We start from the raw sequence: 24,167 nt of genomic DNA, 5'->3' as shown, positions 1-24,167 counted from the left end.
GAACGTCTCCGTTCTGACTTCCTTTATTTTGTTGACCAGTTCTGCCAGTCTGCACTGCTCATAGTCACCCTCGTTTTCCTAATCTCCACTATTCTGCTCTTCCCAAATGTCATCCACCGCTCTCGCATCCGTCATCTTTTTCTACGCTTGCGCTGTCCGGCCGAGTTTAGCCGGCTAGACGCCCCGTCCCTCCGGGGATGCGTCTGCACTGTTGTCCTCCAGTTGTCCTCCAGTTGGGGCTTCAGTGTTGAAGTGTGATCCAGATTCACATCATGTGACACAGCATCACATGGGCACCATGGCCGGCTCCATATGTTTATCTGCTCTTGGAGAAGACCAGCGCGTGCCACCTCTTGTGGGCCTCATTCGACTTCTGCCGATCCATTGGTGGTGCAGCTCCACCACAGTCTGCTAAGGACTTCCTCATTGAAAGTCTGTATTGTGGGACTTTTCATTCCCAGTGTAAGTCAGGGCAATTCTCCATTTGTCGGTGACAATTCAATGCTTATTTCTTCTTTAACTCGCTCTTCTATTTGTTTATATTATATCTGTGAATGGTTTATGTTGGGTTATTGTTACTTTTATCAAATTTGGAGTTTGTCTACTGATGTGGTGTTTCCTGGGAGTGTTTTTTTATTTATTTTAATAGATGCTCTGTCTTGTCTCGGGCACTATTGTCTGACACATTCCCAGGCCCGTAATAATATCCATTTCACTTTTTTTGACGAGTTTTTCTTTTATATTTACTCTATTATTTGGGGTCTCATCTCTCGGCTGTCAGACCTGTTCAGTCATTTCCTTTATTCCGTCTTTGAAGAGGTATTTGTGGATTTCATGCTGCTGTGATCTTTGGAAGTGAGACTGATCTTGTACGTCAATTCTTTATCCATTGCCTTTTGAAGTTGTTGTCCTTTTCTGTGCTCCCCCAAACCTCATGCACAGAATACACTTTGAAAGAGAGGTCTCCTTCTCCTTTATACTCCCGCTTACCTCTTTTACACCTATTCTGTTTGTTTGGAGCTTAGTTTTTGCCTTGATTTTGGGGTTTTGCGTCAGTGTGGAGCATTCTCAGAGAGATCGAGAACTTATTCTCATTAAGCAGGTGTTAGAAGGAAGAACAGAACCTTCTGATGGCCTAAACTATCCACACTCGTTTTAAGAGGATCATGTTTTGTGGATCAAGTTGTGACGTTTGTCTGTTCTGCTATCTTTGTTTCAAAGGCTCTCTTACGGATTGGCACCAAAACCCAGAGAGCCTTCAATTGGAGTTGGAATTTGTTTCTGGTCAAACCCAACAGCTGATACTGCATTTGGCAATGTGCGCTCTCTCTGTGTTTTAGTTACAGACTTCGATGAAGTCCAATATTGCATTTTAACTTCATTATCTTCGACCACATTTCTCTTTCTGCTATTTCTACAATCTCTCTTTTGGTTATCTCCACATGTGGGTTGTAGGAGGTGTGAGGAAGTTCTCCCAGAACTCAAAATCTCCACCTCATTTTTCGGTAAAGGATCAGGATTTTGTAACTTTATTCTCATAACTTCATTCTAAGGGATCTTTTGAGAATCCTCACTGAACCTCTGACAGCCTCTACTTGTAGCTCGTTTGTTGTGATATTCCCTGAAATGCTTTAAGTGCTCCGTAAGGGTTTTCTTGATCATTCCTGTTGCTCCAACCATCACCGGTACAATTTCAGCTCTTGTTGGTCGTCGTCTCCATATTGGGGTTTCAGAAGGCGGAACGGAGCCCTCCCGGGTCTCAAAGTATCAGCGGCTCTTCAGTGTGTAATATTTGATGTTGAGTCAAATATGATAGCTGAACAAAGGCCTGTTGGCACACAGTGCACCTGTACAGTTTATCTATCGAATGTATTCTTTGATGTCGGATCAAATGTGATGAATAAGCAAAAGCTTTATGACAAACAGGACAATTGTGCGACTTCTCTCCGGAGTGTACGATTAGATGCTGATTCAAATTTGATAAACGAGAAAAAGCCTTGTGACACACGGGACATTTGTAGGACTTCTCTCCAGAGTGTATCGTTTGATGTTGGTTCAAAAGTGACGAATAAGCAAAAGCCTTATGACACGTGGTACACCTGTACGACTTCTCTCCCGAGTGCGTCGTTTGATGCCTGTTCAGAAGCGAAGAATAAGCAAAAGTCTTCTGACAGACGGTGCACTTGTGCGACTTCTCTTGCGTGTGTATCAATCGATGTTGATTCAGGTACGACAATTGAGCAAAGACCTTGTGACACATGGCGCACTTGTACGACTTCTGTCCCGTGTGTATTATCTCGTGTCGAATCAAATGTGATAAATGAGTAAACGTCTTAAGGCAATTGCTGCACTTGTACGACTCGTCGTGCTCCTCGCTCACGTGTGTTCTTCTGTGACGATTCAAATTGAACGAATCGGAAAAGGTCTTTTGACACATGGTACACTTGTAAGGCTTTTCTGCCGAGTGTACTCTTCGATGTCGATTCAAATGTGACGAACGAGCAAAGGCTTTAAGACACAGGGCGCACTTGAATGATTTATCGGTCGTGTGTACGATTTGATGTTGCTTCAAATGGAATGAATAAGAAAAGGCCTTGTGGCACACAGAGCACTTGTAAGGCCTTTCTCCCATGTGTACCTTTTTATGTTGGTTCAACTTTGATATCCGATTGAAAGCTTTACGGCACAAAGAACATTCGTATGGCCTCTCATCTTTCTTCATATTCGTGGGTCTCTTTGTGAAAAGTGTGCCGACATTGTTGGAAACAGAGTCGCTAATTTTGTTAACATCATGACGAAAGGCCGGTGCAGTCTGCTGATTGAAAGAGTCCCTTGTGGAAGAGAAGCCGGAGCACTTGCAATTAGGAATTATATTCCTGCATTTCATTTCTTTTTCTGCAAAGAAACCACAAAATGAGAGGATAAAAGCATCATCATACTAAAATACGCCATTTGTGTCTGTCTGTCTGACGCCAATACATTCTGTCGTAACTTATCCAATCTCAACCAAACTTGACAGGATGACGAAGGGTTACACAATGAAGGTTGTAGCACATTCATTTGCCCCCCTCCCCAAGGGTGTTTTCTCCCCCCGAGCGAGTTTGCCTGCCATTGCCGTCAACGGGGTTGCACGTTGAGGTGTATATAAATGTTAAATTAGCTTTATCGTGGCGTTTTTCTAAAGACGCTTTGAATAACAAAATTAATGATAATCGCATATTGTTAATGTTATTACAAAACAATATTGATACTAATAATGTCTCACTTCCCCAAGGCGTTTTTCCTGCAGTGATAACGTGAAATAGCTTATAGATATAATGGCGTTTCCATGTGAGCAACGGCTTCTACAGGAAGTAAAAAGATTATAAACCACAAACACATATGCTTAGCTTTTTAAAGAGTCGCTAATTCTCTTTATAACACTAAATGAAGAAATTTGGAGGAATCCCGACATCTGTGAGGTACGTTTTACTTACAGAACGGAGCGAAGATCTACTGTACTCTATATAACCCACAAATGTTGGGTTAATAACATGACCCTTTCTGCCCCTACCGTGGCATTTTTCGTAGCGAACTTTTGAAACTCGCTCCTGCTGTTTGATACGAAACTGAAAGGGAGAAGCTCGGGTTGTGCTCCTTTACCAAGCAGCTAGCTAGCGCTTGCCAAGCCAGCCGTCCCATAACGGTTTTGAATGGAGTGCTTGCTCGAATGCTTAAACCACTTGGCGATCTATTCACAAGAAACTTGGTAAATGATCACACACCCAATGTTCTTGAGATCCGACCATAGATCGACTGTAATCTATATACCCCAGAGAGGAATGACCCTTCCTGCCCCTCCCAGAGTCTGCGGGTGTACTAGTAACTTTGAAAACAGCAGAATTAACCGGTATTTAACTTTAGCTCACTAAATACCCAGCGCTCGCCCATATATACCACTGATTCATCTATCCTCTCCGGGCTTTTGTGACTCATTTTTGTGTTATTCCTCATTGTGTATGTCCACTATCCTCGTCCTCCTCCTTCTCCTCCTCCTCCTTCACTTGCCTTCTTCCTCACTCATACCCTCTGGTAGTTTTTGAACCTGATACTCTGTCGTTCAGCCTCTCCTTGAGCCGATACCTTTCTATTAAAAGTCTCTATTTGCAATTCCAAGTGAAAACATTAAATGCATAAGTGCAGAAAGTGGTTCCTTCTTGTAGAAAGATGACTGACAGTGCAATGACATTACTCAATGTATATGAGACATTGCCATTTAAGCATTGGGCATGAGTGAGGGGAAAATAAAGTAAACTCGGTAAACTAGAACGAGCAATGGAAGATTGCATACCCTCGCCCGCACCTGTTTTGTGGGGTTTAAGGTACTCTGTTGAAAACAAAACATAGCGTGTATCACTCGCTACCACTCACTAGCATTTGTGGCTTACGATAGCAGATTCTGGATAGACAAACTAACAGATTGCAATACCCTTGTCTCTGCAAGGATAATTATGGATTATTAAGAGACTTAGCTGTCACAAGTTGAACAATCAACAGTCCTCGATGTTTTTGAATAAATCAAAATATTGCGCTCTGTAGCGAGCGGAGCTCCGAGTCCATCGGGACAGGTTGCGGCGGGTGAAAGGTAGTGGGGAGGGAGTTTATTTTGGTTAACTGCGCACTTTTTGTGTATAATTAGATAGACTATATGCACATGGTGGTTATGGAAAGCACGAGAGTAAACAGTCATCCTCTCACCAGACATTTGTTCTGTGGTTGATTAGAAAGAGTGAACAATTTATGTAACAGTAAAAAAAAAAACAGTAAAAAAAACAAACAGTAAGGTGTACCCAGCGTTGTCCGGCTCTGTTCTAATCTTTTTGGCATTTTAAATGAATCCAATTTTGTTTTTTACTGTTTTTATTGGGGCCTAAAACATTTCCTTACACCCACTAAGGAATGACATCGGGGATCATTTAATATTACCTTTCACATAGCTAAAGTAGAACAATGCGACTGTGTCGCCAATAAGCCTCCGCATAGTCCCACAACGGGTAGCTGCCCTCGTTCACTGGCCAAAAAAAAAGCAGTTTGATTTAAATCCCTTCAGCTGTTCTCAAGTATCACATTTTTACCAGACATGACAAGTTTCACATTGATCGGTGAAGCGGTTTCAGAGAAGGGATTTAAATTTTTTTTGGCTTTCAAGCTAATATGAGTGCCATTCCACATGACATATGACCTTAAAAATGCACACTCTGCATATGTAGGGGTAGGGGATCACGTTTTGAAGTTTCGTGTTGATCAGATAAGGTTCGTTTTTCTATCCAAGATGGCTGCCAAACCACGTGACCTATGACATCATCATTTTCAAACTATATGCAACAGTGCTGTTAGATGATATTTGTAAAATTTCGCATCGATAGAGTGAGCGGTTTCAGAGATATAATTATTTAATATTTTCCTTCAATCCAATATGGCTGCCAAACCATGTGACCTATGATGTCATAAATTTAATATTTCAATGCAAATTGGTCATAGATCATGTGCATGCAATTTCAGATATTTAGGATAAGTAATTTGATTAAAACATTTTTGGCTGGTATACCACTTCACCTATGATGTCATCATTATCATGCTTTTGTTCCCCATTGGGAGTACTTGACAATGTGCCAAGTTTCAATTTTTTCCATTCTGCGGGTTCCGAGAAATATGTTTTCATTATTTGCTTTTAATCCAAGATGGCTGCCATACCACGTGACCTGTGACGTCACAATTATCATAAAAACATTCTGCATGGGTGTCACTCCTACCCTGAAAGTTTCGTCTCACTCGGACAAATGGTTGCCGAGAAAAACGAGGTTTAGCCCGTACGGACGGATGGACGGACAGACAACCTAAAAACATAATGCCTCCGGCCACCTTTGGGGGCGGAGGCATGAAAAGGTAATTGCTCCCGCCATACCTACTATACGGACGGATGGACGGACAGACAACCTAAAAACAAAATGCCTCCGACCACCTTTGGGGGCGGAGGCATGAAAAGGTAATTGCTCCCGCCATACCTACTATACGGACGGATGGACGGACAGACACCCTAAAAACATAATGCCTCCGGCCACCTTTGGGGGCGGAGGCATGAAAAGGTAATTGCTCCCGCCATACCTACTATACGGACGGATGGACGGACAGACACCCTAAAAACATAATGCCTCCGGCGAATTTGTTGGTGGAGGCATAAAGTGCTCGTGACGGCAGCCTAAGAGTGTCCGGCGAAAACAGCGCATGCGCAGAAGGCCTCATTTAGCATTCATCCGTCATTTTGAAAGTAATGCACCGCCGCTTGTTCCATGTGCAACCCTTCTCACCGTCGATCAACCAATCAGCAGTGCTGACATCCTTGGGAGGAGAGACACGTGGTTCTTGCTTTGCACAGTCTCTGCTCAAAACCTCCTGGGGAGTCTGAATAATGTCACTTTGGAAACATTCTGTCTTCACTGGAACCGCTTCACCTGCAAGCAAGGTGATACCACTCCGTCAAAGAGAGGAAATTAACAAGTGAACGCAAAGGTAAAAATGCACATTTTCTAAAATTATCAAAACGACAACAAAATAGCAACAAGATTCACAGAACCGTTGTGGAGCCACCCGGAGAAACAAGAAGAAGAAGAACACCGTAAAAAGTTCCACTCTCAAACTACATTTGTAGAGAGTTGCATAACCGTGTCTATCATGAACTAGAACGGCACTCGGTAGAGAGCATACCTCCCTCCACCAGGTGAACAGGTTATGTTTTGTATCCCACCGATAAATCGGATCTGGATTCGGACCTGAACCAATATCTAATCGCCTTGTTCATGTCGCCGACTCAACTCGTCCACCAAGTTTAGTCATAACTCGTCCATAACTTTTTAAACATCATGTTACATTTCGCTTTTCACCGGATCGATCTCCCAATGGTGAAGAATCACGTAAAAAATTAAATAATTCTCATATTCTAATCCATATCCAGATCTTCACCAAAACCGAATCGATTCGTCTTTGTCACACACCCAACCTCTCCACCAAGTTTCGTCCTAATCCATAACCTTTTGAGATATCCTGCTCGCAGACACACAGACAGACACACACACAGACAGACTCCGTCCACCTTTGGTGATGGAGGAAACAAAACAATTCCCTTTGATACAATAAATTGCAAAATGTCCTCAAAAATCCTTTGTGCTTCTCCAGCGATTGCACAAAGCATGGAGAATAATAATATCGACAATGGTGAATCACATGGTTCACCCTTGTAGCAGAGGGGGGGGGGGGGGAGCAGAAGGGGGATGCTCCATGACGTCATTAGCTGACCTCAAACGGAGATTGGTGAGGAAGATATTAAATATTCAAATTAATGTTCAAGCCTCTACAACATTAACAATTGATTAAAGACTTACCTTTCATGGGATAATCCACAAATTCAGGATCCAATTTCGGCTTCAGATCAAAATCTGAAAGAAAATTCATCCGGTCACATCTCAAAGTTTTCTGTTTGCTGTGTCAATTTGCAGGTTTCAGAAGGTGAAACAGAGAGAGCCCTTCGAGTTCTCAAAGTATCCACCTCCGTTGTGTGTGCGTGTGTGTGTGTGTGCGTGTGGTGTGTGTGTGCGTGTGGTGTGCGTGTGGTGTGCGTGTGTGTGTGGTGTGCGTGTGCGTGCGTGTGTGTGTGGTGTGCGTGCGCGTGCGTGTTTATGTGTGTGTGTGGTGTGTGTGCGTGTGCGTGTGCGTCTATGTGTGCGTGTGCGTATGTGTGTGTGTGTATTAACCAGATCGTCCTCCTTACCAAGCCGAGGAACCACGATCCCAGCGCCCCGAGGAGGAACCACGATCCCAGCGCCCCGAGGAGGAACCACGATCCCAGCGCCCCGAGGAGGAACCACGATCCCAGCGCCCCGAGGAGGAACCACGATCCCAGCGCCCCGAGGAGGAACCACGATCCCAGCGCCCCGAGGAAGGACCACGATCCCAGCGCCCCGAGGAGGAACCACGATCCCAGCGCCCCGAGGAGGAACCACGATCACAGCGCCCCGAGGAGGGACCACGATCCCAGCGCCCCGAGGAGGAACCACGATCCCAGCGCCCCGAGGAGGAACCACGATCCCAGCGCCCCGAGGAGGGACCACGATTCCAGCGCCCCGAGGAGGGACCACGATCCCAGCGCCCCGAGGAGGGACCACGATCCCAGCGCCCCGAGGAGGGACCACGATCCCAGCGCCCCGAGGAGGGACCACGATCCCAGCGCCCCGAGGAGGGACCACGATCCCAGCGCCCCGAGGAGGGACCACGATCCCAGCGCCCCGAGGAGGGACCACGATCCCAGCGCCCCGAGGAGGGACCACGATCCCAGCGCCCCGAGGAGGGACCACGATCCCAGCGCCCCGAGGAGGGACCACGATCCCAGCGCCCCGAGGAGGGACCACGATCCCAGCGCCCCGAGGAGGGACCACGATCCCAGCGCCCCGAGGAGGGACCACGATCCCAGCGCCCTGAGGAGTCCCCACGATCCCAGCGCCCCGAGGAGGGACCACGATCCCAGCGCCCCGAGGAGGAACCACGATCCCAGCGCCCCGAGGAGGAACCACGATCCCAGCGCCCCGAGGAGGAACCACGATCCCAGCGCCCTGAGGAGGGACCACGATCCCAGCGCCCCGAGGAGGAACCACGATCCCAGCGCCCCGAGGAGGAACCACGATCCCAGCGCCCCGAGGAGGGACCACGATCCCAGCGCCCCGAGGAGGAACCACGATCCCAGCGCCCCGAGGAGGAACCACGATCCCAGCGCCCCGAGGAGGGACCACGATCCCAGCGCCCCGAGGAGGGACCACGATCCCAGCGCCCCGAGGAGGGACCACGATCCCAGCGCCCCGAGGAGGAACCACGATCCCATCGCCCCGAGGAGGGACCACGATCCCAGCGCCCCGAGGAGGAACCACGATCCCATCGCCCCGAGGAGGAACCACGATCCCAGCGCCCCGAGGAGGAACCACGATCCCAGCGCCCCGAGGAGGAACCACGATCCCAGCGCCCCGAGGAGGAACCACGATCCCAGCGCCCCGAGGAGGGACCACGATCGCAGCGCCCCGAGGAGGGACCACGATCCCAGCGCCCCGAGGAGGAACCACGATCCCAGCGCCCCGAGGAGGAACCACGATCCCAGCGCCCCGAGGATGGACCACGATCCCAGTGCCCCAAGGAGGGAACCACGATCCCAGAGGCCCAATGAGGGACCACGATCCCAGTGCCCCGAGGAGGAACCACGATCCCAGTGCCCAAAGGAGGGACCACGATCCCAGTGCCCCAAGGAGGGAACCATGATCCCAGCGCCCCGAGGAGGAACCACGATCCCAGCGCCCCAAGGAGGGAACCACGATCCCAGCGCCCCAAGGATGGATCATGATCCCAGCGCCCCAAGGATGGATCACGATTCCAGCACCCCAAGGAGGGAACCACGATCCCAGTGCCCCAAGGAGGGACCACGATCCCAGCGCCCCAAGGATGGATCACGATCCCAGCGCCCCAAGGAGGGAACCACGATCCCAGCGGCCCAAGGACGGACCACGATCCCAGTGCCCCGAGGAGCAACCACGATCCCAGCGCCCCAAGTAGGGAACCACGATCCCAGCGCCCCAAGGAGGGAACCACTATCCCAGCGCCCCAAGGAGGGAACCACGATCCCAGTGCCCCAAGGAGGAACCACTATCCCAGCGCCCCAAGGAGGGAACCACGATCCCAGCGCCCCGAGTAGGGAACCACGATCCGAGCGCCCCGAGGAGGAACCACGATCCCAGCGCCCCAAGGAGGGAACCACGATCCCAGCGCCCCGAGTAGGGAACCACTATCCCAGTGCCCCGAGGAGGAACCACGATCCGAGCGCCCCAAGGAGGGAACCACGATCCCAGCGCCCCAAGGAGGGAACCATGATCCCAGCGCCCCAAGGAGGGCACCACGATCCCAGCGCCCCAAGGAGGGAACCACGATCCCAGCGCCCCAAAGAGGGATCACGATCCCAGTGCCCCGAGGAGGAACCACGATCCCAGCGCCCCAAGGAGGGAACCACGATCCCAGCGCCCCAAGGAGGGAACCACGATCCCAGCGGCGGTAGATTAATCACCAGTCAATCACGTGACCCACGAAATAACTCATGACAGAAACGGAAGTCAGCTTCTGGGGGTATTGCATCGTTTTCCCCTCGTCCGCTCGTTCTCACCGAGAGCAGTGTGAGGGTGAAAGGCTCGGAAATGTGTTCAACACCTTGCCCATGTTCATGACGTGTACCTTTTGAAGATGGCGTGGCTAATTTACCCATTATGGAGAATTGCAAGATGATTCATTTCATTTTGTACGCAGCATATTGCTGCTTTTGCTTCATTGCTGAGAATGTGTCTGTGCCGTTGATGCAATGTATTGATGTGTGGAAGGAATGATGGTTATTATATAAGCTCGGTGTTCGATTCACGACAGAGCCTTGGGACAAGCAGCCAGCCAATAATGTATCGTACAACGTACACTACTTATCATTGTCTGTAGCTCCGACGTGCAAACAGTTACCGTGGTTCAGCCGTTTAACTTGCGATGTCAAAACGTCAACGAACTCGGACTCCAACTCCACTTTCACAATAACATCTGCAAACACATCTGATGCACAAAACAAACCTGATGAAACATTTGTCGGGAAAAAAAGAATCGACAATTTAAAAGCAACATCTATATTATAAAATGAGCCTTGTCTGTCTGTCTGTGTGTCTGTCGTGTTACAACTTGAGAACGGATTAACGGATTTCAATGAAACCAACAACGGTGGATTCACAGAATTCCCAGGAAGGTTTGTGATGCATAATTTTTTTCCTTTCAAATGGGTACAATGGGTAAATGGGTACAAATTCATTTTGTTTTCTGTAAACATAGAGATGATGTGCTTTAAAAAAGCTCTAATTTGGTCTCATTTGTCCACGTGGTGAAACTGCAAGCACCACCTTGTGACGCTGGTTATCCCTGCTCGGAGGGTCGGATCTCCCACGAATCCTTTTTTGATCTTGCTCCATAGATTAGCCATCATAAGTATGCCGAGGAAACGGAAAGCCCGGTTCTTTTAACATTTATGCAACGGCAGAGATGAGGAGACCTCAGAGTTTGTTTGCAGACGTGGCCCGTGCCTAATACGTGCACCAGACAGTTTGATCAAAAGAAAGAAGAGAGGGGGGAGAGTGATAATTTTTTTTTTGATCTTCCTCTTGGCGTATTGTTGTATTGTATTCACAATTCAGCATCTAAAAAGGTGGTGATGAATATCCCATTAACGCTACTCGCTCCCTGAGTGTATAGCTCAGCCGGTAGGTATCTATACAGTCGTGGCCAAAAATCCTTGGTGCCTTGGTAATCTCCTGATTTCATGATGCCATGCACACATTCAAGGTATCCAGTGCCAGAGGCAGCACAGCAACCCCAAAACATCACTGAACCTCCTCCATGTTTGACTGTAGGGAAGGTGTTCTTTTCTTTGAAGGCTTCATTTTGTTTTCTGTAAACATAGAGATGATGTGCTTTACCAAAAAGCTCTAATTTGGTCTCATCTGTCCACAGGACATTCTCCCAGAAGAATTTTGGCTTGTTCAGGTGTGTTTTGGCAAAACTCCAGTCGGGCTTTCTTATGTCTCTCTCAGCAGTGGGGTCCTCATGGGTCTCCTACCATAGAACCCCCTTTCATTGAGAAGGCGAAGGAATGGTGCGAGTTGAAACTGTCGTACCTTGTGTCTGAAGATCAGCTTGAATCTGTTTGGCAGTTGTTCAGGTGCATTCTCCACCATTCGAACAATCCTTCGCTGCAATCTTTGGTCAAGTTTTCTCTTGCGGCCACGTTCAGGGAGGTTGGCTACAGTGCCATGGGCCTTAAACTTCCTGATAACATTGTGTACGGTGGACACAGGAACATCAATGTCTCTGGAGATGGACTTGTAGCCTTGCGATTGTCCATGCTTGGCTACAATCTGTGTCTGACCTCCTCAGACAATTCTCTGGTTTTCTTTCTTTTCTCCATCCTCATTGCGGTACACACAGTGACACAAAACAGCAAAATGACTCCTTTTCTCTATTCAAACTGGTTGAATGAGTGATTTTTATATTGCAGTGCAACTCCCCACAGGTGAGTTCAATTCCAAAGTAAAGGAGAATTCACCTGCTCGAAATCTAATCTTACTATAATTCACCAAATGGCCGTCTGTCCGTTCGAAGGTACCGCAATAACGGCTCAACCGATCGCAACAATATTTTGGGTGGGTATTCCTGGGACCCTTGGGAGTAAAATAGGCTATATTGTTTTTCCAATTTTTCCAAGTTTTCCAATTTTCCAGTTTTTCCAAACACAATGGAATAATATTTACCGATGTGAACAGTGATGTGGCTTTTATTGAAATTCTACAAATACTGTTTAGATTTTGATGAGAATTACGAACCTGCCGCGAATGCGGAAGCGGACAGATGACGGCAATGTGCACTTGTGCAGGTTTGATAATATCCCAATACAACCGTCATTTTTTTTTTTTTTTTTTTTGTATACAAGATCGAGGCTCGTGAAAGAGCTAACATTAATCACAGAGAAAGACAAACCGACACATAAAACATATAACATGGGGAGCGGTAGACAAGATGGGGCGAGAGGGGGAGGAACACAAACACAACATCTGAGAGCAGGGACATCGAGAGATCTGTGGGAGGGAGAGGGCTTTGGGTGGGCGGAGGCATGGGAAGGGGGGGGGGGTGGGAGAGGTATAAAACATATGGACACTGCCAGGACTTCCAGGAAAGAAGTTGGAATTTCAAACAAGGTGGATCTGGGGTGAATTAGTGAGGGTAGAAAAGATCGAGGTTTTGGATGGGGAAAGATAAGAGAAGGTGGTGAACAGCTTTTTAAAAGACCTGGAGGGAGGAGTGGGATTGAAGGGAGTGTGGGAGTTTGTTCCAGAGGCGGGAGAAAAGAGGAATGAAAGAGTGAAGGTGAGCAGAGAGCCGAGATTTCGGCAGTTTAACCATCAGAGGGTTGCTGGCAGATCTTGTGCGACCTGTAGGAATATTTGGGGGACAAAGCACAGAGAGAGCTGGGGGAGCAAGGCCGGAGAGGAGTCGGTAGAAGACAGGAAGACCACCTACCTGTCTGCGGTGAGTGAGTGAAAGGCCCTCGGAGATAGCTTCATCAGGGGAGATTCCAATGATTCTGAAAGCTTTGGTTTCAACAGCGTGAAGCCGAGCTAGGTGTGAGGCAGGAGCACCGGCCCATAGGGGAGAACAGTATTCCATTGAGCTGCAGATGAAAGCCTTGTATGTGGTGAGGAGCTCAGGTGTGCCGAGGAAGGACTTCGCACGACGGAGTATGCCCAGTCGGCGACTGGCTTTGGAGGCCAGCTTGGAAATGTGGTTTTCCCAAGAAAGATCGTGGCAGATAGTGAGACCCAAAAGCTTGAGCGACAGAACTTCTTGGAGAGGATTGTTGAGAAAGTAGATGGGAGGGTTGTCCAGTCGATCTTTTCCGAGAGACATAGTAAGAGTGTGAGATTTGTCAGGATTGAAAGACATGTTCCACTTGTTTGACCAGACTGTGATTTTGTCCAGGTCTTCAGAGAGTGAGGAGGCTGCAGACTGCCGATCTGAGGGAAGAGGAATGGAGCGGCAGAGAGTGGAGCCATCAGCAAAGAGAAAGAGAGGATTTTCCAGAGAGTCGGAGAGATCATTGATAAAGACCAGAAAAAGCACAGGGCCCAGAACACTGCCTTGGGGAACTCCAGCCTGAACAGGAAGGGGAGATGAGAGAAATCCATTCAGGGCCATTTCACAGAAATCCACTCAATCGTAATGTTTAATCGTTAAACGTTAATCGTGTTATTAGTTTTGTTAAAGTATCAATGGATGATTGGAATTGAGTGAATACAAATACGATTTTGCATTCGTAATTGTATTCACCCACCCGTACGGAACTTCACATCAGGATTTTAATATTTGTTTGTGTCACGAATGTTGTTAAAAGATTATTTTTTATATTAATGTCATTAATTTGTGATTGGAGTTATGCTGTTTGGAATGAAAAAATAGATATCGAGTTCAAGTGAATGACGGAATGCCGTAACGGTTTCTAATTTCTAAACGTGACATTCGCGGATTGCCATATGCAGATTCGCCATTGACTGGGTATGGAACAAACGTACCCGTTTGTTTGCCAATGGGTACGTTTTTCATGGAATTCCTTCACGAACTTGCTGTCCATGTCTGACGTGCGACTGAAGGTGCTACAGGAATGTGGAATTTATTGGTTTCATGCTTTAGAATTTGCCGTTTCTGCATTGTCTGTTTGCTTATGGCCTCCCACCCGTGCGTACTAGTTATTTCTAACTTCTAAAAGGTGCCAATAATATTGTCCGGCCCATTTTAGCATTTCTGTGTGGAATAAGCTAAGATTTAGTAATTTTTTTCAGCTTTTTTTGTTTTGTTCCACTGATACAAGTGTGGATACCAAAAGATTTCTTAATTTCGACAATTTTCTGGAAGAAATGGTGCATTATTTTAAAAAAAAAGTGCAAGGGTGCCAATATTTTTGGCCATGACTGTACATCCCCTAATTTTATTTTTCACCATGAACAAAATCTGGAATTCTTTTTCCCCTTTGCACAAACATTGGTATTCCCATCAGCGAAGCGACGGGTCTTATATTCTAGTAAAGATAAGATTGTGAATTTGTCACTGGAGCAAAAATCAATTCTGATGGATAGGACAGGATGGTGCAAAGTAATAAAGGACAAGTTCTCACAGCGAAACAAAGCTGGAGATAATTCAGTGTAAGGCAAGACAGGCTGTGTTTTATGGAAAAGAACAGTAGTTCATGTCACACACCTGCAATATGCATATATGTACAATCTCCAAAAAGCAAATTCCACTTGATATAAATAAAAGTGTAAATTTGAAGTGTTATTCCTAAACAGACGTTTTTTGCAGTCGATTTACCACGATAGTATTTTCTGATTTACTGCACCCAGTAAAAGTGTCACCTTTAAAAAAAAGCAACCAATACCTGCTCCGATACGTTGTACATTAACAGGACAATTTCGGAATGGACTTTACAAGTTTCTTTTTGGTGCGCGGAACGCGCACGGGAACCAGACATTCACGATGTGGAGTGCGGAATGCGCACGGGAACCAGACATTCACGATGTGGAGTGCGGAATGCGCACGGGAACCAGACATTCACGATGTGGAGCGCGGAATGCGCACGGTAACCAGACATTCACGATGTGGAGCGCGGAATGCGCACGGGAACCAGACATTCATGATGTGGAGCGCGAAACGCGCACGAAAACCAGACATTCACGATGTGGAGCGCGGGACGCGCACGGGAACCAGACATTCACGATGTGGAGCGCGGAATGCGCACGGGAACCAGACATTCACGATGTGGAGTGCGGAATGCGCACGGGAACCAGACATTCATGATGTGGAGCGCGGAATGCGCACGGGAACCAGACATTCACGATGTGGAGCACGGAATGCGCATGGGAACCAGACATTCACGATGTGGAGCGCGGAATGCGCACGGGAACCAGACATTCACGATGTGGAGCGCGGAATGCGCACGGGAACCAGACATTCACGATGTGGAGCGCGGAATGCGCACGGGAACCAGACATTCACGATGTGGAGCGCGGAATGTGCACGGGAACCAGACATTCACGATGTGGAGCGCGGAATGCGCACAGGAACCAGACATTCACGATGTGGAGTGCGGAACGCGCACGGGAACCAGACATTCACGATGTGGAGCGCGGAATGCGCACGGGAACCAGACATTCACGATGTGGAGCGAACAGTACGTACCGGGTCCCGACTTCTCGTCCTCAAGTGGAGCGACCCTGGACCCACGGTCTGTGACGGCACCTCCCGCACAGACCATGTTCCTTCCATCGCTCACAGATCCCGGAGACTTCGCTCTGCGCTCTTCACCGCAGGATTCTCGGTTCATGGTGCAGTGTTGTCTGTGGAGCAATAAAACACTGCAATGAAATACACTCCAGACACCATCGGAGAAAATACAACACGATAGTGGAACAACAACAATGCGGCAGAGAGAATGCTGCAGGTGACACCGACACAGATCGCGCTTATCAAGGTGCTCGTCGTGAGAATATCCGCGATCCCGTCAAAACAGATTCGCCACATATAGAAGAAAAAGCGCTTTGCAAAGAAAATACGAATATATAATATATATAAAATACCAGGACCAGGTCACTCTACTCTGGACATGCTGCTTCTGCTGTCTCAACAATGGATGGAGGTCCTCAATGCCAAACAGGAAATTAGAGCTGTCTCCCTCGACATATCACGTGCCTTCGACACGGTCTGGCACCCCGCTCTGCTCACCAAACTCTCCTCCTTTGGTATCCATGGAAATCTCCACGCATGGCTGGCGGACTTCCTCTCTAGTCGTCGTCAACGTGTGGCCCTGAATGGGTTTCTCTCATCTCCTCTTCCTGTTCAGGCTGGAGTTCCCCAAGGCAGTGTTCTGGGCCCCGTGCTTTTTCTGGTCTTCATCAATGATCTCTCTGACTCTCTCGAAAATCCTCTCTATCTCTTTGCTGATGACTCCACTCTCTGCCGCTCCATTCCTCTTCCCTCAGATCGGCAGTCTGCTGCCTCCTCACTCTCTGAAGACCTGGACAAAATCACAGACTGGTCAAACAAGTGGAACATGTCTTTCAACCCTGACAAATCTCACACTCTTACTATGTCTCTCCGAAAAGATCGACTGGACAACCCTCCCATCTACTTTCTCAACAATCCTCTCCAAGAAGTTCTGTCGCTCAAGATTTTGGGTCTCACTATCTGCCATGATCTTTCTTGGGAAAACCACATTTCCAAGCTGGCCTCCAAAGCCAGTCGCCGACTGGGCATCCTCCGTCGTGCGAAGTCCTTCCTCGGCACACCTGAGCTCCTCACCACATACAAGGCTTTCATCCGCAGCTCAATGGAATACTGTTCTCCCCTATGGGCCGGTGCTCCTGCCTCACACCTAGCTCGGCTTCACGCTGTTGAAACCAAAGCTTTCAGAATTATTGGAATCTCCCGCGATGAAGCTATCTCTGAGGGCCTTTCACTCACTCACCGCAGGCAGGTAGGTGGTCTTTCTGTCTTCTACCGACTCCTCTCCGGCCTTGCACCCCCAGCTCTCTCTGTGCTCTGTCCCCCAAATATTCCTACAGGTCGCACAAGATCTGCCAGCAACCCTCTGATGGTTAAACTGCCGAAATCTCGGCTCTCCGCTCACCTTCACTCTTTCATTCCTCTTTTCTCCCGCCTCTGGAACAAACTCCCTCACTCCCTTCAATCCCACTCCTCCCTCCAGGTCTTTAAAACAGCTGTTCACCACCATCTCTTATCTTCCCCCATCCAAAACCTTGATCTTTTCTACCCCCGCTAATTCACCCCAGATCCACCTTGTTTGAAATTCCAACTTCTTTCCTGGAAGTCCTGGCAGTGTCCATATGTTTTATACCTCTCCCACTGCCCCCTTCCCACGCCGCCCCCCCCCCCAAAGCCCTCGCCCTCTCTCAGATCTCTCGATGTCTCCATGTCTCTCGGTCCCTGCTCTCAAATGTTGTGTTTGTGTCCTTCCCCCTCTCTCCCCATCTTGTCTACCGCTCCCTATGTTATATGTTTTATGTGTCGGTTTGTCTTTCTGTGTGATTAATGTTCGCTCTTTCACGAGCCTCGATCTTGTATACAAAAAAAAAAAAAAAAAAAAAAAAAAAAAATACATAAAATATATAATATATATATATATAATATAATGTGTAATATATAAAATATATATCACATATAAAATATATATATACTGTATATACAAAATATATACAAAATATATAATACATATAATATATAAAATACATAAAATATATAAAATATATAAAATACATAAAATATATAAAATACATAAAATATATAAAATACATATAATATATAAAATATATAACATACATATAATATATAAAATATATCAAATACATATAAAATATATATAATATAATCTGTATAATATATAAAATATATATCACATATAAAATATATATATACTGTATATACAAAAGATATAATACATATAATATATATAAAAAAAAAATACATATATATAAAATATACAAAATATATAAAATATATATAATACATATAATATATAAAATATATATATACAAAATATATACAAAATATATAATACATATAATATATAAAAAATATATAATACACATAATATATAAAATATACAAAATATATAAAATATATATAATACATATAATATATAAAATATATATTTTATATAAAATATATATAATATATAAAATATATATATACAAAATATATACAAAATATATATAGTATATATAATATATAAAATACATATAATATATAAAATATATAAAATATATATAATACATATAAAATATATATAATATATAAAATATATATATATACAAAATATATACAAAATATATATAGTATATATAATATATAAAATATATAAAATATATAAAATATATATAATACATATAATATATAAAATATATATAATATATAAAATATATAAAATATATAAAACATAAAATATATTCTGTATAATATATAAAATATATATCACATATAAAATAAATATATACAAAATATATACAAAATATATAATATATATAATATATAAAATATATATAATACATAAAATATATAAAATATACAAAATATATATAAGTTAGTATGAACAAGGTAAGTTAGTATGAATTTAGTATGGTATTCATTTTATACTTACAAAAATATGTCTGACAATATATGAGATATGTCTTTATCTTATTGTACACCGCACCTTTCCTATGCCATCTCCAGGCATTGCAAAACGTCATTGCCGGGGAAACCGAAGGGGGCTCGGCAGTGACGCACGCTGAAAGGGAGTACTCAGTTTTTACTCTGGTTGTTTGTTTGTTGTACACCGCACCTTTCCTATGCCATCCCCAGGTGCTGCAAAATGTCATTGCCGGGCACCGAAGGGGGCTCGGCAATGACGCACGCTGAAAGGGAGTACTCAGTTTTCACTCTGGTTGTTTGTTTGTTTTCTTGCTTTCTTATTTTCTTGTTTGTTTGTTTGTTTGTCCGGGCGATATCTCAGCCATCCTTTGAGCTAGGAAGCTAAAATTTCGGCACAATAGTGAGCAAGTAATTTGTCAAAAACGTGTTTTTTGTTTTTTGATTAATCAATTAATTGATGAGTTATTTAATTATTAGCGATTAATTAAGTACTTATTTAATTAATTAAATTTCCTTTCTCTTCTGACCATTAACTCAGGTACCTTTTGAGTTAGGAAGCTGATATTTGGATATGCCAATGACCAGGTGATTTGGCTGCAAAGGATATTTTTGATTTATTAATTGATCAATCAATCAATTAATCGATTCATTATTTAATTATTCGATTAATTACTAAAAAATTTTTTTGCTTTCAGTTACAGATTCTTATGAAATTTGGTGGTGGTTTATGTGTTCTGTGACCGAATTGATTAATAATTTAATTTTTTCATGATTATTATTTATTTATTTTCATTATTAATCATTTATTTATTTTCTTTCTCATTTGGCCAATATCTCAGGCACCTTTTGAGCTGGGAAGCTAATATTTGGACATGACAGTGACCAAGTGATGTGGCTATCAAGGATATTTTTGATTTATTGATATCATTTAATCGATTAATTATGTTTTGATTAATCAATTAATTATTTCATTTTTTATTAATGACTTATTTAATTAAACTTCTAAAAGACACATCTTTGGATGAAGCAGTAGTGGTTTAGTTATGCCATTAGCCAATTGATTAAGAAAACATTTTGTGACAAACTTTTATTGATTTTAATTATGCAATTAATCAATCAATTAGCGTACACCTCTCCCTCCCAATGGAGCCTCAATGAGCTGCACTGCGGTATTGCCGGGCGCCAGAGGCGCCCCGGCAATGCCGCGCTGTAGGATATTTAATTATTTGGCATGTGGGCGGTGTACTTTGAATGTATCTGTACTTGTCTTTATCTGTTTCCTTTTTGGCATCGCACAATGTTCTGTCACACGCTCTCGTGAATCCGCAGAATATTCTACTTCCGCCGCTGCACATCAAGCTCGGACTCAACAAGCTCAGAGCACTCAACAAACAAGGCCGAGCTTTCGCTTTCCTGAATCAGAAATTTCCACGTGTCCGTGAGGGCAAACTGAAAGCAGGTATTCTTGACGGCCCCCAGATCAGGGAGCTAATGAAAGATGCTCAATTCGACGAAAGTCTGGAGGACAATGAGATCAATCCCTGGCTCGCATTCAAGTCCATCGTCACGAATTTTCTGGGCAACCACCGAAGTCCAGAGTACGAACGTGTTGTCGAGGAGCTCCTGCAGAGCTTCCAGGCTCTTGGTGCACGCATGAACATAAATATGCATTTTCTCAGCTCGCATTTAGATTACTTTCCGGCCAACTGTGGTGATGTCCGCGAGGAGCGAGGCTTCCACCAGGATATTCGAGTGATGGAAGACAGGGACCAGGGCCGCTGGGATGTGAACATGCTCGTGGACTACTGCTGGTGCCTCAAGAGAGACGTTCCAGCTGTGGAACACAGACTAGTCTTTGAGAAAGCCCTTTCTTCCACATTAACTGTACTCGTGTACCATTTTAAAAAATATATACTTTGTACATTTTCTGTCAATTTGTCTGTTTAAAAAAAAATTAACTTGCTAATTTCATAACGATTATATTATTTTCGAATTATCTCTTTAAAAAAAATTGAGATGGCATTATTGAGAAAGTTATTGTCCCCCGTCGCACCGCGGAGCGAAAGGGGGACTGGTTTTCCCCTCCGTCCGTGTGTGCGTCCGTGCGTGCGTGCGTACGTTGAACCTTGTGAGCGGAATATCTTGAAAAATAAGCGAAGTACCAACTTATAATCTGGTGTGTGGGTGTATCTACGCATAAGGAAGAACCCTATTGAAAATTGGGTCGCCATGTCAAAATCCAAGATGGCCGCCACCATATATATGTCTGAACCTTGTGAGATGAATATCTTGAAAAATAAACGAACTACTAACTTCTAATCTGGTGTGTGGGTGTATCTCGGCATAAGGAAGAACGCTATTGAAAATTGGGTCGCCACGTCAAAATCCAAGATGGCCGCCACCATATATATGTCTGAACCTTGTGAGCGAAATATCTTGAAAAATAAACGAACTACTAACTTCTAATCTGGTGTGTGGGTGTATCTCGGCATAAGGAAGAACCCTATTGAAAATTGGGTCGCCACGTCAAAATCCAAGATGGCCGCCACCATATATATGTCTGAACCTTGCGAGCGAAATATCTTGAAAAATAAACGAACTACTAACTTCTAATCTGATGTGTGGGTGTATCTACGCATAAGGAAGACCCCTATTGAAAATTGGGTCGCCACGTCAAAATCCAAGATGACCGCCACCATATATATGTCTGAACCTTGTGAGCGGAATATCTTGAAAAATAAGCGAAGTACCAACTTCTAATCTGGTGTGAGGGTGTTTCTTCCCATAAGGAAGAACGCTATTGAAAATTGGGTCGCCACGTCAAAATCCAAGATGGCCACCGCCATGTATGTCTGAACCTTGTGAGCGGAATATCTTGAAAAATAAACGAACTACTAACTTCTAATCTGGTGTGTGGGTGTATCTACGCATAAGGAAGAACGCTATTGAAAATTGGGTCGCCACGTCAAAATCCAAGATGGTCGCCTTGCGTCTTCCACTTTGTCAACTCACATCACTTCACCGACGGGGGACCTAGGCGTAACGCTTGTACAATTTAGATTATGTAAAACGTACAACTTTCTATTACATTTTCAAAGCATTTCTCCTGTATGAGCATCCCATTTCAAGTTTTCCTGTGTCGTCACACCAAGCAAGCACTTCCATTGATTGCACACTGGGTAACTGAGTGTTATTTATAAAGAGTGTTTGGTGTTGCACTCGCTGCTTTGTGAAGGAAACTGTCCTCGTGCAACATTTTTGCATCCCTCATGCAAAAGGCCGAGGCACTATATCCCCAAGTGAGTTCGCAAGGTTCCGCCTTCAGATCAGAGATCAAAATTTCAATCAGGTCATGAGGTGTCGACGACTTGCTCAGCAGTACGCATGCGATCAGTATGCCAAGGCTGAAGCGTCAACACTTCGGTGGGCAAGAGACAACCAGAAGACGATCCGTGCAGACAAGTACCAAGGCCTGATGGATGCTATAGATCACCAAGAAGAGATGCAGGCTGGAACAAAGATTATCCTACCACCATCCATCTATGGCGCTCCTCGATGGTACGCTGAAGCCTTTCAAGATGCTGTGGCCATTGTCCGATCCCTTGGGAAACCTGATCTGTTTGTGACGTTTACCTGCAACCCACAGTGGCCAGAGATCACAAATTCACTTTTCCCAGAAGAGCAGCCCTGCGATCGGCCTGACCTAACTGCACACGTCTTCAGTATCAAGCTTAAATCTCTCATGGCGGATCTGAAGAGCGGAATGCTTGGAGAAGTGGTGGGCTACTTCGGCATGAAGGAGGATCAGAAACGTGGACTCCCACACTGCCACATCCTGCTGATACTTGCTGATGAAGACAAGCCACGTGAGCCCAAGGGCATTGATCGCATCGTGTCAGCCGAGATTCCTGATCCTCATGTCAACCCAAAACTACATGATGTAATCACACGCAACAACATCCATGGGCCATGCGGTGCTCTAAACCAAAGTTCACCATGCATGTCTCCACAACGGGAATGCGAGAAAAACTTCCCAAAACGCTTTGAAGAGCATACCATGGTGACGGACTCTACGTACCCAATCTATCGGCGCGGTTCACCAGCCCAAGGTGGTCAGACGCACAAGAGGAAGGAGCGAGGACAGGATGTCGAGGTCAACAACCAATGGATTGTGCCCTTCAACCCGCTGCTGTCTTTGAAATACAACGCCCACATAAACCTCGAGGTTGTGATCTCAGTATCCTGTGTCAAATACATATATAACAAGAAAAAGAGGAATCGGAGATTGCAAACCCTCGCCAGGATGTATATTCATTGGTTTTTAAGGCTTTTGTGTTAAAACAAATATGGCGGCCGAACCACGTGACCGATAACATCTTTTTTTTTTCTCCACCAGTTTATGCCGACATGACGCTCAAGAAATTTCATCTTGATCGGATGAAGTTTTGTACTTGTCGAATTATGACGTTATAATGGAGGCACCTATGACATCATCATTAACATATTGTATTCCCCATGGAGAGTTCTTTACAATGAGCCATGTCTTTTTTCTATTCAGTGCTTTCGGAGATATGGAGGTGCAAAGTTTTTCGGTTTTTCCAAGATGGCGGCCAAGCCACGTGACCTATAACGTCATAATTATCATTAAAAAATTCTGCAGGTGGAGTTGCACCTCTGGTGAAAATTTCCTGTCAGTCGGACCAACGGTTGCAGAGAAGATCATATTTATTCTGTGCGGACAAATGGACAAACAGACAAACAAACAAATGAAAAATCGGTCAGAGACCGGCGGCCGAACCACGTGACCGATGACGTCATCATTTTTTTTTCCTCCACCAGTTTGTGCCGACATGGCGCTCAAGAAATTTCATCTTGATCAGATGAAGTTTTGTACTTGTCAAATTATGACGTCATAATGGAGGCCTTATGCCTATAGAGTTAAAGATTGGGGATGGTCATTGACCTTTGTTGACCTTTTGGGCTATGCTGATCTCAAAAATAGTTGGTGGTTGAATTGATTTAGCTGAAATAAAAATCCGATTCAAATTTCAAGTCAATCGGATTAAAATTGAGGATTTTAGAAATTCGAAAAAAAGTGGTTGACCTTTGGCCTATGCTGATCTCAAAAATAGTTGGTGATTGAATTCAGTTTGCCGATATGTAAATGCTTTTCAAATTTCAAGTCAATCGGATGAAAATTGAGGATTTTAGAAATTAAAAAAAAAAGTGGTTGACCTTTGGCCTATGCTGATCTCAAAAATAGGTGGTGGTTGAATTCAGTAAGCTATGTAAATCCTCTTCAAATTTCATGTCAATCGGATGAAAAT

The 24,167-nt window shown here is 44.8% G+C and overlaps 1 protein-coding gene across 1 annotated transcript; it reads right to left on the bottom strand.

The window, feature by feature from the left end:
* Positions 1-33: 33 nt before the first annotated feature.
* On the bottom strand, positions 34-16,161 carry LOC137428438 (uncharacterized). The gene is made up of 5 exons (XM_068118357.2): positions 15,874-16,161; positions 10,570-10,656; positions 7,419-7,472; positions 6,348-6,491; positions 34-2,895 (listed from the first exon to the last, which is right to left on the bottom strand). Exons 1-5 carry the CDS (start codon positions 16,016-16,018, stop codon positions 1,760-1,762), a joined length of 1,566 nt encoding a protein of 521 aa, XP_067974458.2. The 5' UTR covers positions 16,019-16,161; the 3' UTR covers positions 34-1,759.
* Between the last annotated feature and the right edge of the window lie 8,006 nt (positions 16,162-24,167).

This window comes from Myxine glutinosa, chromosome 5, assembly GCF_964187855.1.
Source record: "Myxine glutinosa chromosome 5, kmMyxGlut1.1, whole genome shotgun sequence".
Taxonomy (NCBI): Eukaryota; Metazoa; Chordata; class Myxini; order Myxiniformes; family Myxinidae; genus Myxine; species Myxine glutinosa.
This window is presented reverse-complemented; position numbering and strand designations above follow the sequence as displayed.